At 37.5% G+C, this 19,366-nt stretch overlaps 1 protein-coding gene across 25 annotated transcripts in view; it reads left to right on the forward strand.

Moving 5' to 3' along the window:
- The window catches only part of LOC309506198 (uncharacterized protein), a 317,689-nt gene that overhangs the window by 235,705 nt on the left and 62,618 nt on the right, over nt 1–19,366 (forward strand). For all 25 annotated transcript variants that reach the window (XM_082179827.1, XM_082179846.1, XM_082179835.1 and 22 more), the window contains one exon: nt 765–938. In XM_082179827.1, the coding sequence (XP_082035953.1) occupies nt 765–938 (174 nt within the window). The remainder of the gene's footprint in view (nt 1–764; nt 939–19,366) is intronic.

A 19,366-nucleotide genomic window follows, 5' to 3' on the forward strand; every position in this document is an offset into this window, starting at 1 on the left:
TTATGAGGTTTAAAAGACCTTTTGTGAAGCTGTTTCATGACGACTCTCTCTGGGTCAGCGGCAGCGCCAACACAGATTTGAATGTTGTGATATGATTTTGTCAAAGGTTTAATAGACAGAGGAATATGAAGAAGAGTGTGTGTGTGTTTGAATGGAGATCACAGTATTTTAGAGATGAATGGTGCAGCTCTACTGTCTTATCTCTCTCTCAGCATATGAGCAGCGCGAGGGCTTTCAGTGCATTCAGTCTCACGTCTCTTCCACACGTCCACTTGAAAGGGATATTACGACACTCATAGATAACCACACATTTCATCCTCTGTTGGAACAAAAGTGGCTAACTTCTGTCAACCTCGTCTATAAGCAAGGACAAAAATAAGCAATTTAATGTGAATGAATATCGATTCTGGAATAAAATAATCTAATTTAAAATCGTAAACAAAAAAAATTGTGATAGTTAGGTGAATCTATGTTTTTCTCCCAGCCCTAACACACACACACACACACACACACCACACGTTCTTTAAAATGTTTACAAATACATCAAGCACACACACACACACACACGTTGGGTTTTCATGTTTTATGGGGACTTTCCATAGAAATAATGATTTTATATACTGTACAAATTGTATATTCAATCCCCTAATGCTAACTGATGTGTTTTAACAACATGAACTAATGAGTATTTGTATATTTCATAATGACAGCATTATGTTATTATCTCTGGATATAGGCTTAATGTGTGTCATTGTTCTCTACAGGTTGAGTGAGTGTGGTGTCACAGATGAAGGTTGTGCTGCTCTGGCTTCAGCTCTGAGATCAAACCCCTCACACCTGAGAACACTGAGTCTGTCTGAGAATAAACTAGGAGACTCAGGAGTGAAGCTGTTTTCTGCTGTACTGGCGAATCCTCACTGTAAACTGGAGATACTGAGGTAAGATCATCTCTACCATAAAGACTCGGAGTGAATAAGGATTAATATGTAGATAGTGTATTCAATATATCTTTGGCGTAAGCCCCATCCGGTGGTTCAGTGACAGATTCCTGCTTGAGCCGTCAGATCCTGCCGGCGGTAGAAGGCAGCGGTGAGGAGTCTCCCTGAAGAGGAACATTTACATCTTACTATATTATTATCCCCCTAAAGAAAGTAAAACTAACAGTTAAATAAACCGGACAAACTACAAACCAGACAACAGATGCAGGATACAGTGAAGAGGGTTTTTAAAGCACAAATGTTTGGTGTAAATGAAGTTGTCTTGTAATGCTTGTGCAAACAGACCCTTGTAAAAGCCTGAGCATTTCCTCAAAATGTGTGTGTGCAGCTGAAAAGAGGGAAGTGGTGTGTGTTTCACCTGAACCAGGGCTGTCACCATATCAGATTTATCACTACATGATTATCATGGCCAAAATAACACACAATAACAATATATCACCATATCTGTGGAAATCTTGATAATAATAATAATAATAATGCTATCAGTCAAATTCATCTTTACTCTGTTTATTTTGTGTTATTTTTGAAAAAGAAGAATCACTTCATCACATACAAAAGGAACAATTACACTTAATGCCACCAGTTTGAAATAATGGTAACACTTTATCACAAGTATACAGTAACAAAGACCTTATAAATCATTTCCAAACTATTAGTTTATAGTTAATGAATAATATACAATAGTATTATTCTGCTCTTGCTTTGACAGGTTAGCGTAGCAGATAGCTAACATAAGATCCATGAAATAAAGACCCAGGAAACCGGAGTAGAGAGAGGCCTTTAGTAAGGATCTTTCCAATTTTGTAAAACTGTAGAAACATAATAATATGGCATTACAAACTGCCCATATATACATATACATGAATATGCAACTCAATTCTAACATATATAGCTATCCCATAAGAAAAATTAGCCATTATAATGAGACTTGCAGGACTAGTAAGCATTTAAGCTAACTTTAATGGAGAAATGCTAATCGCGATTAGCATCTATTAATACAACATACATATTATGCTAAAACGGACAATACACAAAGACTATAGCAAAGTAGATATACTTCCTACAGAAATACTTACAGACTTAAGGCGGGCGTACACGGTGCGAGTTCGGGCCAGGATCGGACACTCGGGTGGTCGTGAGATATTGCACACGTTGCGAGTCAGCTTAAAGGGATAGTTCACTTTGAAATAAAATTTTGGTATGTTTTAGCTTACCTCAAGGGCATCCAAGATGTAGGTGTCTTTTTTTCCGCAGTAGTTTCAATTTTGATATTTTTAGGTCAAACCGTTCTTGTCTGTCAGTCATATAATGCAGGTCTATGGTCACTATCTCAAAGAGCATGCACAGAGTCCAAATTAAAACAATTCCCCGTCGTCCAAATTAAACAATTCTCCATCGTAAGTACACATTGATGGCCTAAGACACGAAACGAGTGGTTTGTGTGAGAAAATGAACAGTATTTATATCGTTTTTACCTCTTATACACAGCCATGTCCGAGTGATCTGAGTGTGCGCTCGCATCCTGTGTGACGTGTACGCAGACTGGTGCATAGATATATACACTAGATGTCGCCTTGGCTACTGCAGTTCATTGGAAACCGTAGGTATATAGATATCGATATATAGATATCGATAACAAGGCGATATCTATATATGTATACAGATGGTGGACAACCAGAATAAGACTTTTACCGCCGCTGTTCCCGCGGCGGCAAAATTGGGATGTGTATTTGCTGCCTTTTACCGCTGAGTGGCGCTGTAATCACAGACTTTGAAAAGTGTCAGTTTATTCTCTTTATGACGTAATCTGCCGCGGCAGTAATCTGAGCTGAGGTCACAGATAAATTCAAGATAAATATTGTGGTTAAACGAATTCAAATTCATTAAATTTAAACAACGTAGACACACGTTAACATTGTGTGCCCAGTTTTTCTATAATTTAGAAAGGCTATGTCAATAGGTTATTTGTCATTTACTTCGTGTTATTTTAATGTGTTTGTAGATTTATTAACTGAAACATAACAGTGAAATCAATTAAAATAATTTACCGTAAAATTAAAACATTTTCAGGACTTGCAGTTACTAACCGATGTTAGTCGGTTTAGCATTCTTTGTTATATTCAGAATTAAATAGGCTTACATGTTGTTATGATCCACAATGCCAATTACTGCCGCAGAAAAAATAAACCAGTCGAATTTCAAAGTCGTTCGCGAAATGACTAGGCTATACCGGGTGGCGCAAGTGACAGGGCAAAACAGCAGCAACTGCGGCATTTTAAAAGGTAAGTTTCCTATCTGTTTATTTAAAAAAAAACATGGCGCAAGATCTTGTAAAAAAAAAAAAAAAAAAAAAACTTTTTTCATTATTTGAACAAAAATGAGACTGATTGAATATGTAAAAATATAAACAAACAAAGCAGAGAATAAAACAGACTTTTAGGGAAAAAAATATAGGCCTATTATGCTACAACAGAATTGGTTAACATTAACGAAAGAAAAATATGTAAAAATACATTTCAAACAAAAATGGTGTAGCAATATTTTAGAACTCCTATAGCCTATATTAAATATTTTATATTTATAAAATAAAATTACCATTCATTTACATTTTACATTAGGGACAATTTTTATCCAACAGAATGGCTGAATTTACATCTGCATAATAATAATAATAATAATAATAAATAAATAAACACAAAAAACAGCACAAGGTCTTGTAAAAACACTTTTTTATTTTTCGACACATAATTTCGTTAGCTACAAAAATAGTAGCTACAATATAATTTGTTAATTTTGACACAAGCAAAATGTAAATATGTACTTTTTTTTTTAAACATAAAAAAACATTTTTTTTTTTTTTTTAAAGAATTCTAACTGTAAAATGGAGATGACTACCATATCTAATATTGTAGACGTCGGTGAGCAATAGTATTACTCGGGGAGCGTAGAAATTCGTTCACCCTGTTCTTGATCCACTTGCCGTCACAGCTAGCCATGCGGGGGAATCTCTGGGCAACTGAATTAGTTATAAAGTGCCTTACGTTCACAGGCAGTCCACGTTTGCCTCTCGAACCATCCCAGTTTGTTGTGGATGCCCACTCTTTACTACACGATAAACACAATGCGTGCAATCACACACACTTAGAACACACATTTTACGCCATTGAATGTCACACAATAGGAAAGAAGACTTTGGAAATATGTACGTTAATATTAATGTTAGTAGGGTCGGTTGTGAGTCGGAACCCCACCCCCCATCCCCCCATACTGTTTAGCCTGCCTCATCTCAGGAGCTGGCTTGAGTTGGCTTAAAGTGGGGGAGGGCGCTTATTTTGCATCTGAATGATATGTGACATTCTAAAACATTTAACGCGTGACGCACACAAACACAACTGAGAAATATTTTTATCTTATCATAAACATTGACTAGTTTATATATATAAACATAAACTAGCCAATGTTTATTATAAGATAAAATGAAAAATGTTTCTCAATTGTGTTTGTGTGCGTCATTAGTGAAATGTTTTAGAATGTCACACAACATTCAAATGCAAAGTATGCGCCCTCCCCCACTTTAAGCCAACTCAAGCCAGCTCCTGAGATAATGTTAATATTAACATTAATATTAACGTACATATTTCCAAAGTCTTCTTTCCTATTGTGTGACATTCCAACGCGTAAAATGGCGTACCTTGCCCGCAGATCACCAGATCTCAACCCGATCGAACTGGTTTGGCACGCACTAAAAGAGTTCATCAGACGTGAGGCTAAGCCATGGAACAAAGACGAGCTTCTTCAGGCCATAGTGACTTTCTGGAGAGATCGCCTGACAAAAACAGCGTGCAATAACTACATCGATCACCTTCAGAAGGTTTTGCCGGCGATGGTACAGCGCAACGGGGGTTCTACTGGAATGTAGAAATGTAAAATAGGCCTATTGAATTGTTTTCAATATTTTTCTATTGAAATGTTTTGTATTTTTATATTTCATTCATTAAAGCAGTGGTTTTCAAACTGTGGGTCGCGACCCACTTGTGGGTCACACAGTGAGAAAAGGTGGGTCGCACAAAGGCACTTAGCTGCAGCTAAATTTACGTTACGATGAGTGAAACAAAACCAGTCCGATTAATGACCAAACGACTATGAGTTTTAGCGCCCGCCAAAGTGTTATTTGATCGCTGAGTAATGTAGATGAACTGCTGGCTGCGCTTGTGACAGAGTCACAGACAGTGCATGTTTAACTGAAAGAACGAGCAGAGAGAGTACTCGGTCGCGCGCGCGCGCGCTCTCTCTCTCTCTTCGGAGCCAGGCGAAAGTGTAAAAAAGACTTCACCGTCTCCAAACTAAGCTCTGTCCTGCTCTCTCTCCCTCGCACATATTAATCAAAATAAATCGACACGGTGGTAAAAGGTCGGAAGACCAAAGTTTCATGTGGAGCATTCGGAGATTTTTTTTTCTTCCTCAATTACCGCTGGGTGTGAATTGTGCTAAATAAGTTGTTGCCTTATCTTCTCTGAAAAGCGTCCCAGACATTCAGCTGACATAAAACAACACTTCAATTAAACGAAAAAAAACTATCCAGTGATGAAATGTTTTCTGTGTTGACACAAATCTTGGATGTCTATGTCCTAACTGCTGGGATAATCACACAACGCGCACGACATGTCCAATTCGCGAACTAATGACTCCTTTGAACGATTCATTTTAATGAATGGACAACTGATCTTTCCAACAGTGAACTCAGGAGACGTTTGAATCAGTAACACTTTACAATAAAGTTCTATTTATTACATAAATTACATAAAGAGTACAGTTTGCTTACTCAAGCTTTAAAATAAATAAAACCCCTTGGTTTTTTTTGAAAAGCATATGACTACATTTTTCCACACAGTGCTATCAAGAATCGATAAGAGAATCGTTAAAGAATCGGATCGATAATCAGAATCGTCAGTGGCATTATTATTATTGATAAAATCGTATCATTTCCCATCCCTATGTGAAGACGGTAAAATTATAATCAAACATTAAAGAACATACAGTACATGTTTTTAAAAGTTTTTTTAAGAGTTAAAAGTTTAAAATATTTTGCTAACATGAAGGCTTGTCACTGTCAGTCTTTTTACATCAGTGCAAAACTAGGGAATGCAGATTAAGACCATCAAGCATGCATTTATTAATCCCATTGCATGTAGAAAAAAAAAAATGTGCGACCAAATCATGCTGGTGCGACCAACTGATAAAGTTGTTAGCACCAGTGCAAGTGGGTCTTGAGATTGATTATACTTGTCTAGGTGGGTCCTAGAACGAAAAAGTTTGGGAACCCCTGCATTAAAGAAACCTATGCTGACCACAACAACGCGGGACTACTGTATTTCATTCTTAAATACATAACGCAAAATCCAAATGCTGCTTACTGGCATATGTTAGCTAATAGCAAGTCAATGTTTGAATTAATTTACAATAATTTAGTTTCATTTATTTCAGTGTTAATGTTTGAGTTAAAAAATCCTCTACAAATTAAATTAACACAAAGTCGGCTATAAGAGTCCTTTATAGGCTACGTAAAAAAGCAAAGGGCTTACAGTCTTAACATTTAGGCTACTTTGCTTAAATTCGATACATTTATTTTCAGTAGGGCCTAATACATTTGTAGGGATGTAATTTCAGTATGCTTTACCAACGCTATGTATTCAATTAAAGTTCCAAGAGGTCTGGTCTCTATATTTCCTTCCCAGCTGACACTAATATGCAAGTGCATAGCAAAAATCACAACTTGTGCTTGCTGCGAACGCAAGTTATTTAAGGTGTCTCAACTGTACACAGTCTACCCTACAGTGTGAATTCGTTACAAGGTTTCATTTAATTAAATTAATGTGCAGCCATTTGTACAAATAGAGTCTATAGGCCTACTATACTGTTGTAGCCATTAAATAATCTCATTTAGTATCATATTTGTTAAAATATTATAATGTTATTTTTTTCCATCTATGTTGAATATGAAAAGTCAACAGCACGAGTAAGATAGGATGCATTATATCGAGAGATGGATATGGAGTGGGTCAGACAGACATGATTTTGACCACTTCATTAAGTTTTGTTTAGTAGAAAACCTTTCTTTAAAGTGAATTTCGTTTTCTATAAATTGTATCTTAATTTTAATAAATTTTTCATCTACCAATTGCCTGGATTGAATAAGTAAGAGAAGCAAATATAACAGACACTAATCATGGAGGCGCCCGCGCGGTCACTTGCATTGCACGTCAGCTGGAGCGCATCTCATCCTCCTAACTTAACGAAACTCAGCGTATGCCTCACACAGACATGATAAATACATCAAATACACAAAGCTTGAAATGTCTTCAAACGAAATAATTCAAAACGAAAAGAAAAAGGCTACTCTCTGATTATGTCTTTATGTGCATTTCTCTCTGTGTGCGTTGACTACAAATATGGCGATCGTCAACTTCATCTTTGCAGTCGACACTGTCAGAAAACACTAGTTTATTGATAAAAATCAATGCACGCATCACCGGATTTACAAATACACATCTTGCTTGTTGCACGCACACATATTATGTCGAAAAAAATGAAATATTATGTTGAAATAAACATCTTTTAGAATATTTGATTAAATGCTGATTGTTGCGCTTGTTCAATTTAATAAAATTAAAACTTTAATTGTGATAATTAAAATAATTGAAAATTAAATATTTAGTGGCCAAGTTTTGCTAATTTATTATATGGGCTATTATATGCCTATTGCCTATATTAAGTAGGTCATATTAAGACAAGGCATATATTAAGTTATTTTAGCTGTTATGAGAAAAATAAATCTAACGAAATCTAAAATCTAAATCTAAAAAAAAATTCTAACGCCAATTCAACATGCCAGAATAAAACCAGATTTTTGAACAATGCGTAACGCCAGTCGGCCTGGTGTGCCAAAACACTACATTTTAAACTTCAATGTTTAATTCAAAACAATCTCAGAACGCGTTGTGACATTTTTTTAAAGCAGTAGCCTAACCTATATAAGGGCATTGAAACCAGGATCTTAACTAAAACGCGTTCCGCGTAATCTCTCAAAAATTATGCCACACTACTCCATGTATTTTTTAGGACTGCTTTTGAAATCACTATAAATTACTATGCAATTGTATCGCTCACGAGAGCTCTTCATTTATCTAATTCCTCAATAGAATAGTAAAAATATTCAGCGTCATTGCTCCTAGTATCGTCTCTATTATTATTTTTATTTTTTTATTTTTTTTTTACTATTCTTTTTATTAAACATTTTCGTTATTTCAAACAAAACATATTAGAACAAAAAAAAAACAAACAAAAAAAAAACAGCACAGAAAACAAAATTACATACAGCATCTCATCATATGATTGTACCTACATTTTATCCAGTTTGTGTTTATGACCTTTTAATCTTCAAACATTTTAGAATATTCTCCCATTTTTTAAACATGTGCGATTTACCATTGAGACAATACCTCAATCTTTCTAGAGTTACAACTTCTGATATCAGAGATTTCCACATCTGATTAGAGGGGGCATCGCTACTAACCCATTTGATCATTATAGTCTTTCGAGCCAGCATTAAGAGAAACTGAACAGTCTCTTTGTGAGCTCTCAGAGGGTCAGGTATAAGCCCCAGTAGGCACATGAGTGGGCTGAGTGGGGCTGTCTGTCCAATCACCAAACTGATTTCCCTGCATATTGCCTGCCAAAATACCTTGATGTTCTTGCACTCCCAAAGACAGTGATATCTAGTGCCCTTAGCTGCGTTACATTTAGGACAGTTCGGAGAAACACCTGGAGTGTACTTGCTGTATATATAAGGTGATATGTAAACATTATGTAGAATATTGAACTGCATTTCTTTGTATCTATTACAGATTGATATTCTAGAGGGCAGTATTACTATTTCCTCCCACGACTCAGAGTCAATTGACATTTTAAGCAACATATTCCAAGTTGTTCGTAAGTGTTTCAGTTTGTCTACTGTTAGAGTCTGTAGTTCAGAGTAGAATCTAGACACAAAACGTCCACGTTTCTGACAGTCCAGTAGAGTTTTTTCAAGCAAGTAACAGTTCGTTGGTAGCTCCAGGGATCCAGTCTTTGATTTTACGTAGTGCCTGATCTGGAGATACTTGTAGAAATCTTTGGCAGGTATATTATATTGAGATCTTATATCTTCAAATGTCTTGAATTTACCTTTGTCCCACAGATCATACATTCTCCTAATACCAGCTTCTTGCCAAGACTTGAGATTGAGACCAGCGCCCTCTGCTGTTAAATCTGGGATATCTACCAGAATTGTAAGAAAGTTAAGAGCCTGAGACTTCCCAAATAATTTCTTTAAAATACTCCATGTCTTGATAACATTATTAATTAGGTAATTGTCTTTAACAGCGGGTGGCAGTTCTCTTGCCCGTTTATCTAATAAGTTTATAAGACAGAAGGGTTGGCTAATTACTTTTTCAATCTCAAGCCAAGGTGTCACATCATGTTCAGTTGCCCACACTGAAACAATTCTAGCATGAATAGACAGTACATAATTCTCAATCTTTGGTAAGCCCCACCCACCCTGTTGTTTTGGAAGTTGTAAAATATCCATTTTAATCTTAGGTTTTCTGCCTGCCCAGATAAAGTCTGATACCAATTTATTAATGTCCTTAAGATCATTTGGGTTCAAAAACACAAAAAGCATTGACACTGGATAAGAAATTTTTGGAAGTAGTACCATTTTAGTAAGGTTAATCCTACCAAGCATTGATAAAGGAAGCTTTTTCCAACTTGTAACTTTTTCTTTTATGTGACTAATTAAAGGATTGATATTTTCCGCATACAGCTGACCAACTTTGGGTGTGATTTTTATTCCTAGATACTTAAATCCTTTAGGCGACCAGCGGAAGGGTTTAACATAAGCAGGCTCAACCTGACCACTGTTTGTTAAAGGCATTATTTCTGATTTTTCAAAATTGACCTTATACCCTGATATTTGTCCAAATTCTTTAATACAGTCAGTCAATGCTGGAATTGATTTATCGGGATCTGTTAAAGTTAAAAGAATATCATCGGCATATAATAAAATTTTGTGCTGTTTTGTTCCTATAGTTCCTTCTATATTTATATTCTGTCTGACGGCTATCGCAAGTGGCTCTATAGCCAAGGAAAACAGCAAAGGTGATAAAGGACTGCCCTGAGCAGTACCACGTGTGAGTTTAAATGGTGTGGATAAAAGACCATTTGTCAGGACAGAGGCTACAGGCATCTTATACAAGATCTTCACCCAATCTATAAAAGTGGATTTAAAACCGAATCTTCTTAACACTTCGAACATGTAGTCCAGTTCGACACGGTCGAAAGCTTTTTCGGCGTCCATTGAAACAATGGCGCCGGGTATTTGATGATGATTGAGATGACTGATAATATTAATCAAGCGTCTTGTATTGTTTGAGGACAAACGACCCTTAATAAATCCAGTCTGGTCTGTGCTTACTATGTCTGATACAACCCGCTCTAATCTATTGGCCAACACCTTTGACAATATTTTCATGTCTACTCCTAGCAAGCTTATCGGCCGATAGGAAGAAGGCAGTTCTGGGTCTTTATCTTTTTTTGGTATTACTGTTATATTGGCAATATACATAGTCCCCGGAAGATTTGAGTGTTCAAAAGATGCATTAAATACTCTCTGTAATAATTTATTAATCTTGCCTTTCAAAACCTTAAAAAACTCAACAGGATATCCGTCAGCTCCAGGGCATTTGCCCGATTGGAGTGATGAAATGGCTGTATCAATTTCTAACAATGTAATGGGACCTTCCAGTAAGTTAGCCTGGTCTTCGGTTAGTCGTGGTATATTCAAGCTGTTTAAAAAGTAGCAATCTTTTAATTTGTCACAGTCAGTCTCAGAACTATACAATTCCTCATAAAATTGTCTAAAACACTCATTAATGTGCTTATTATCCATATGGCGCTGACCATTCTCATCCTTAACTGCCGAGATAAAGAATTTAGGGGGAGCATTGTTTGCCAACCTCGCCAAGAATTTGTTTGGTTTATTGCCAAATTCGAATAGTCTTTGTTGTGCAAATAACATATCCTTCTCAGCTTTCCTTGTCACTAAGTCACTTAACATATACCTGGATGTCTTTAATTCCTTAAGGACTTCATCTGATTTTGATGCATAATATTCTTCTTCCAGTCTTTTAATTTTTATTTCAAGGTTATTTTGTAATATTATTCGTTCCTTCTTTTTACAGCTTGTGTATGAGATTATAACCCCTCTCATGTAGGCTTTATAAGCATCCCATACCATTCTAGGGTCAGCGTCCTCTTTGTCATTGATGTTTAGATACAAATCTGTCTGTTCTTCTAAAAGTTTAATAAAATTGTCATCAAAAAGTAATAGCCTGTTTAACTTCCAATAAATAGTTTGCTTTAGTGGTCTGGGCGGTTGCATCTCTAAGCTAACAGGAGCGTGGTCAGAAATGGCAATAACTCCTATATCTGACTTCTCCACTAGATGGGCCAAATGCCTTGAGATGAATATATAGTCAATGCGGGACATTGATGAATGAGGTAAGGAGTGAAAGGTAAAGCTTTGTGTTGAAGGGTTTAAATGCCTCCAAATATCTAGCAGGCCGATTTCCTCTAATACGTTTTTAAGCGACCTTGCTGTTTTAGACTGACTGTTCTGAGCTGGGCTCCTGTCCAAAAAAGGACAAAGAGAACAATTAAAATCGCCTCCTATCAAAATGTTTGATGAGTCCATCTCAACAAGCCGATCAAAAAGTAAAGCAGAAAAATCATCATCATTTACGTTAGGACTATAAATGCTACCCAGCAAAATAATTTCCCCATAAAGCATTCCTTTGGTTAAAACGATTCTCCCCTCTGTATCTTTATATGTGTCTATAACAACAAACGGCAAGTTTTTATGTATCAATATTATTACCCCCCTCTTACTTGTTGAGTAAGATGAATAATAAACCTGACCAACCCACTCCCGGAGATATTTCTTATGTTCATTGTCACTGAGATGTGTTTCCTGTAAAAAGGCTATTTGGATTTTGTCCTTTTTTAGACTGTTTAGGATAGCTTTCCTTTTCACTGGATTGTTGGATCCCTTAACATTCCAAGTACGAATTCTAATACTCATTACTAAATATAATATATTTTATGTACTTAATGCTGTATTCAGAAAGGTAAAAATAAGTAAGTTTAGTCCAATCCCAACATTTAACTCTGCCTGTGCTGATAAAGAAAACATAAAATAAAAAATAAAAAACCAAGCAAAAACAAAACACACAGCTTGGAGTAAAGAACAATAACCTAAATGTCCACCAACCTACTAAAAGGTAGAAGATACAAAAACCAAGAACAAACTTCGTCATACTCTTATTAAGGAGTATCCAACTGGGGTCTTAGCGAGCCAGAAAAAGGATTGCAAAGAAAAAAAAGAAAACAAAAAACCTTCCCAACTGGGTCGTTGGTCAATGTAACAAGCCATGTGATAACACTAATTAAAACGTACATTTAAACAGCGATGGTTTGAGTGTCTTAACCCACAACATAAAATAACAGAGAATGAGGTCCAGTATTTGTCAAAGCACTCGTTTAAACGCTTTTTAAGTTCTGTCATTTGACATCGGAGCTTCTTAATAGCCAGACGTTGCTTTACCGGAACACAGGCAAAGTTATTTACCTGTGTCTTATCTCTCAGTCAGTCCTTTAATGTAGTTGTTGACGTCTTTCATGTTGGAAAGTGTTTTTGTAGTCCCATCCTGCTGAAAGATCCGTATTACGGCCGGGTACACAAAAGCGTATCTGATGCCCACTTCCCGTAACCTCCGCCGAGCGTTTGCCGACTCTTGCCTCTTCTTGATCACTTCAGCCGAAAAGTCTTGGTAGAAGGACACATCCTGACCGTCCACTGTCAGCCTGCCTTTGTTCCTCGCTGCATTAAGGATCTTCTGTTTATCGGTGTAATTGTGTAATCTCACTAGGACCGCTCGAGAGCCGCTTTTCTCTCCTCCTCCAAGCGCGGGTCCCGTGCGATGGGCTCTCTCAATCTTGACCCTGTCCTGCTGCATATCCAAAACTTCAGGAATCCATTTCTCAAAAAGCGTAACTGGATCTTCACCCTCAAAGCCAGCCTTAAGCCCTGTGATCTTAATATTTTGGCGACGACTTTGATTCTCATAATTATCAAGGCGTTCCAGTGCTTTTTTGAGAGCATTTTCCAAAGATTCCAGTCTCGGCTCAGTAACCGTTGACGCGTCCTCAAGATCAGATACGCGCTGTTCTACAGCCGTCACTCTTTCCAAAATGCCGTCCAACTTCTGAGACAGTTCCGTAACTGGTTTAACAACAGCAGCAAGTTTGGTGTCTAGCATCTCAGCGATGTTGGTGGTCACTCTCTCAACTAATATATCATCTCTTTGGAGATTGATGTCCTCCGGCTCCGCTTCACATTCTATAGCCGCCTGCTCCGTATCACGCGCATCCTCTTCGTGTTCAGTGTCAATTTGGCTAGCAACAGATGTCACGTTAGCAGTGCTATTAGCATTAGCCTTGTTAGCCGTTTTCTTTCGTCCGTCTCTCTTCTTACTCGATGCGGGCGGTGCAAAAAAATTATCCAGGGACATTTTGACACTTATTAGAGCTGTTGTGGTGAATCACACGGCGAAATTGTTTCTTCAAATAGTTATTTTACGTCAACCCAGTGGGGAGGCGAAGAAAGTGCGTCTATCTAGTTGCAAGCATCACGTGATCCCCCATCGTCTCTATTTTTAACTTCTGATTCTATTTTTTCAGTTCTAAAATTGATTCTATCTTTGGTTCTATTCTGTTGTAGCCTAATAGGCCTATTTATATATATGAAAAATATGCCTATTAGGCTTAGGGTTTTATATTTAACCCACTTACATTTTAAAATACGGCAATTGCTGCTGTTTTGCACAATGTCCCTTTGCGCCACCTGGCGGTCATTTCGGGAACGACTTTGAAATGCGGCTGGTTTATTTTCGCCGCGGTGATTTCGCCGCGGTAGCTGGCGCGGCGGTAATAGGCATTCTGGTTGTCCACCATCTGTATATCTATGCACCAGTCGGCGCACACGTCACACAGCAGGATGCGAGCGCACACTCAGATCCCTTGGACGTGGCTGTGTTCAAGAGGTAAAAGCGATATAAATACTGTTCGTTTTCTCACACAAAATGCTTGTGTCTTAGGCCATCAATGTGTACTTACGATGGGGAATTGTTTTAATTTGGACTCTGTGCATGCTCTTTGAGATAATGACCATAGACCTGCATTATATGACTGACAGACAAGAACGGTTTGACCTAAAAATATCAAAATTGAAACTACTGCGGAAAAAAAGACACCTACATCTTGGATGCCCTTGAGGTAAGCTAAAACATACCAAAATTTAATTTCAAAGTGAACTATCCCTTTAACTGATAATCGCGTCAAAGCAGCTGGTACACGGCACAACTGTCCTGCACGAATTTTATCCCGAGCCGGCAGCAATCACGTGAGCTTTCGCGCTAAACACAGAGACCGTCAATGTTGCATGCAGGCAAAGCTTCAGATAGAAAAAAATGACAGAAATGTGTGTGCAAATGATTTGTTGTAAAGCAGAGAACAGTAGCCATTCCTTTCAACATAAAAACTAGAGAGAGAGAGAGAGAGAGAGTTTTGAGTTTTCAACACACTTTATTTATATCATTACAACGTCAGCAAAACATCACATTATCCAGGACACAAAAAACAGAGGTACAAAAAACAAGACTTATTGTAACATGGTAGTGAAGATCAACATTTCTTCATCAACTGCACAAATAGCTCCATTAAAACACCATTTGGGCAAAAAACTTTCTAAGTCATTCATCAGTTTATAGAACTTGAAATCGAACATAACCCTTGCTTTTACCATATTTTTAAATACAGTAACAACATGTTGTCCTTCTCTACCTTCTATTTTGTTTTTCCTAGTCAAATAAACAGCAAGCTTAGCTTGCCCAATTAAAAAATTCAACAATTGACTTTTTACTCTTTGTGCCACACTATATTTGGGTCCAAGAATCCACATTTTAGAAGAAAAAATCTCCCCAAAATTCATGAAAAGAACATCCAGAAAACAAAACATATCATGCAGTCTTGAACATTCTAAAAAACAATGAAAAATGGTCTCCCTCATTTTACAAAAAGGACAATCACTTGATACATTGGGATTAATTAAGCTCACAAATGCATTTACAGCAACTGCGCCGTGTAAAACTCTCCATTGAATATCACCTGTACGTTTTTCAATTGGTGGTTTATATAAAACTCTCCAGACAGGTTTATCTCCATCATCTATTCCCAATTTCTCTCTCCACACTGTATCACTGCAGTCTTTTAATTTTGCTTTATTTAAAACTTTTACAAGACATTTATACAAAACTTTACTCTGAACATCCTGCAAACTTAAACCTTCTAGCCCCCTTAGGTTCAGAAAAGGTCCAGACAGTCCTTTGAGATTGGGACTAAGAGAAATACTTGGAAAGGGATCTGTACAATTAGGAACCAGTTTCCCATTATAATAATCAATTAACAGATTATTTTCTACCTCTGTGAATTTCTGTTTAAAAATGTCCAGACTCTTTCCTACACACCGTACCGAATGCATACCTAGATGTGAGGCCATGGACTGAGCATTATTCAAGCCAGAACCAGCAACATCCAACAACTGATGCAGTTTTTAAGTCTTGGTGGTAATTAAACAATGAATCAGTCCAGGTGTAACTTCACAAGTAACATCAAACCGGGCACCATGTTTGATGTTGAGGTTCCTCCAGAAGCCAGTACAACGAGGAAGTCGGCTCCAACCTCTTCTTTTCAAATAAGTCCCAAACTTTAAAAAGTCCCTTATAAAAAGGAGTCAGTCCATTGCACTGCAGTTTACTCGAGTCCATTAAAAACAAAACAGAGTTCAATCCCAGTCTGCCAGCTTGATTAAAGATAACATCAGCCACTTTTCTCCAGACTAGATCCTTAGGTCCTGTGAGATACCTTTGAATAAACAGAAGTCGAAAAGCTGCCCCCCTGCTGGGCAAATGAATAAGTCCTTGTCCTCCTTCATCTCTGGGTAGAAAAAGTATGCTCTGCGGAATCCAGTGAAAAGTACTCCAAAAAAAGTCCACCATACTGGCTTGAATTTTACTCAAGAGTCCATTTGGAGGGTCAATGCAGGCCAAACGATGCCACAAAACTGAAGCAACCAGGTTATTAATTATTATAACCCGCCCTCTAAAAGACATTTTTGGCAAAAGCCATTTCCATTTTTCCAATCGACCCTTTAGTTTTTCTAAAACTCCTTCCCAATTTTTGCTTATCATTGAATCGTTGCCAACATATACTCCCAAATATTTTAACCCATCTCTTTTCCAGGACAAACCACCTGGTAACTTAGGAAGACCACGAGACCATTTACCACTCACTATGGCTTCACTTTTGGACCAATTAACTTTGGCAGAGGAAAGTTTACCAAACTTGTTTAAAATGTCTTTAAGAAGATAAACATCATTTTGCCCTTTAACCAAAACAATAATGTCGTCTGCATATGCAGATACCTTAAAATTGGCTCCAGAGCAAGGTATGGTCCAACCCTCAATGCTCTCTCTGATCTTAACCAATAAAGTTCAATGGCAAGAGCATACAACATTCCTGAAAGTGCACAACCTTGTCTAATACCCCTGTTAATTTGAAAAGGAGCACTAAGACCACCATTAATTTTCAGTACACTCTCAACATCCCGGTACAAAACCCTAATCATGGCGATAAAACCAGAGCTGAACCCAAACTCCTCTAGCGTGCGCCAGAGATAGCTGTGCTCAACCCGGTCAAAAGCCTTTTCCTGGTCTAGAGAAATGAGACCAGTGTCTATGTCCAATAGCCTAGAGACGTCCAAAATATCCCGAATCAGATAAACATTATCATGAATAGACCTGTTAGGCACACAGTAAGTTTGATCACGATGAATAACATGCCCAACTACCTCCCTCAACCTAATGGCCAAAGCTTTAGAAAAGAGCTTTAAATCAGAGCACAAAAGTGAAACAGGGCGCCAGTTCTTCATTTCTTTTAAGTCACCTTTTTTGGGTAGCAGGGTAATGACCGCCCTCCTGCAGCTCAACGGTAGCAACCCTCCGGCCAGACTATCATTGAGCACAGACAGCAAATCACCCCCCAACACTGACCAAAACGTTTTATAAAACTCAATTGGTAGACCATCAATTCCCGGGGCCTGACCGCAATCCATGCTCCGCAGAGCAACATGCAGTTCAGATGCTGAAAGCGGCCTCTCAAGCCAAGAATTGGTCTCCTCTGGAACTTTAGGCAAACCCATATAAAAAGAGCTGTCCAGCTCACCTTCCTCTGTATGTTCACTTTTATAAAGCTCAGAATAAAATAAAACAGCTCTTTTTCTAATCTCCTATAGGCTCCACAATTTCTACACCCTCCAAAGAGTATAAAGAATGTATAAGTCTGCTTTGACCATTCTTTTTTTCCAGACCGAAAAAAAAAAACTTAGTTGGGCCATCCATCTCTACTGCACTCTGAAAACGTGAGCGGATCAAAGCTCCCTGTGCTCTAATGCCTAACAGGTTATCCAGAGTTCTTTTTTTAACTTTGAGGAGCTCAATATGTCCTCGATTTCCTGTGGACTCTACCAAATTCTGAAGTTCCACTATTTCAATCTCTAAGGCTTTCATTGATTGGGAAATGTCCTTGGATACGTTGAGAGTGTACTGACGACACAGTTGCTGTATCTCTTTTTTCCCATGATCCCACCATTGTTGCAGGGAAGAAAACTATTTTTTCCTGAAACTGAACTGTTTACAAAAATAACTAAAAACATCCTTAAAAAAATGGTCTTGTAACAAAGAAGTGTTAAAGTGCCAATAGGCACTCTTAGACCTTATATTATTAATGAAAACACTACAGATTACTAGGCTGTGATCAGAAAACCCACTAGGCAAAATCTCACATTTCTTAATAACATTAAAATGGTATTTAAAACAATAGAACCTATCCAATCTAGCCATAGAAATATAATTTTCTCTTGTTTGCGCCTTTCTCTTGTGTACTGCCTTTGTTCTTTATATAAAGTTCTCCATATATCACACAAATCATGCTCTTCTATAAGCTTTCTTATAGCATGTTGAGAAGCTAGATGTGGCTCTTTATGGTTCCTATCCATTCCATCATTTGCCGTACAATTAAAGTCTCCTCCAACAAATATGAACTCTTCCTCTTTACAGCTTGACAAAATATTACTTAATTTATCAAATTTAAAAGAACAACCCTTTCAGGACCAACAACAGGAGCATACACATTTATAAAAACTAAAAACATTGTTTTCAAATTTTGCTGTTATTTTCATTAGATGTCCCTCAACAACATGTTCTGTCTCATATGAAATTGGTGTAAAGTTTTTCTTAAAAAGTACAGCTAAGCCACCACTACAGTGATTTTTGTGACTTAAAATAATTGACCCATCCCATTCCATTAACCATTCATTCTCATTAAAAACATCACTATGAGTTTCCTGAACCAGCATTACATCAATTTTCTTTTGTTTAATCAGTTCATAAAGCATTGCTCTTTCCTTGCTGTCACGTGCACCATTTAAGTTAAAGGACAAGTTCGGTATTTTACACTTAAAGCCCTGTTTACAGATCGTATCTGATGAAATAGAACGGTTAAGATTAAAATTTGGACACATGCTCCTGTCCCGAGAATTTTAGGTTTATTTCGCTTTTGTGGACCTATTTTGCCAAACGCGTCACACCCGTGATTCTTCCGTTGAGAGCTTGAATAATAGACACTCCAGCCCAGTTGGTGGCGATAATGCACCTTTGCCAATTGCAAGCAAACCACGGGCATTTCATTGAATACACAGGAGAAGCAGAAGAAGAAGCGGCGGAGTAATATCGTAAAGGTGCTGCGGTCTCACAGCACGTCCTATTAAGGCAATGGAGTTGGACAAAAACTACGATAAAACCTGTTGGAATGCATCTTTTTCAGCGATTTTTGATGGAACATATCAGTGAACACCCCCTGACCACTCGGTGAGTTTCACGTCTTTGTAAACGAAAGTTTAATGTGTTTTTAGGACGGAATCTTCCAGTGCATATAGACAACCATTGTGGGGGTGGTGGGGGGAAGCGAAATAAACCTAAAATTCTCGGGACAGCAGCATGTGTCCAAATTTTAATCTTAACCGTTCTATTTCATCAGATACGATCTGTAAACAGGGCTTTACGTGTAAAATACCGAACTTGTGCCCAATCGTATCCTAC

Source organism: Leuciscus leuciscus (genome assembly GCF_965113295.1).
Source record: "Leuciscus leuciscus genome assembly, chromosome: 9".
Lineage (NCBI taxonomy): Eukaryota > Metazoa > Chordata > Actinopteri > Cypriniformes > Leuciscidae > Leuciscus > Leuciscus leuciscus.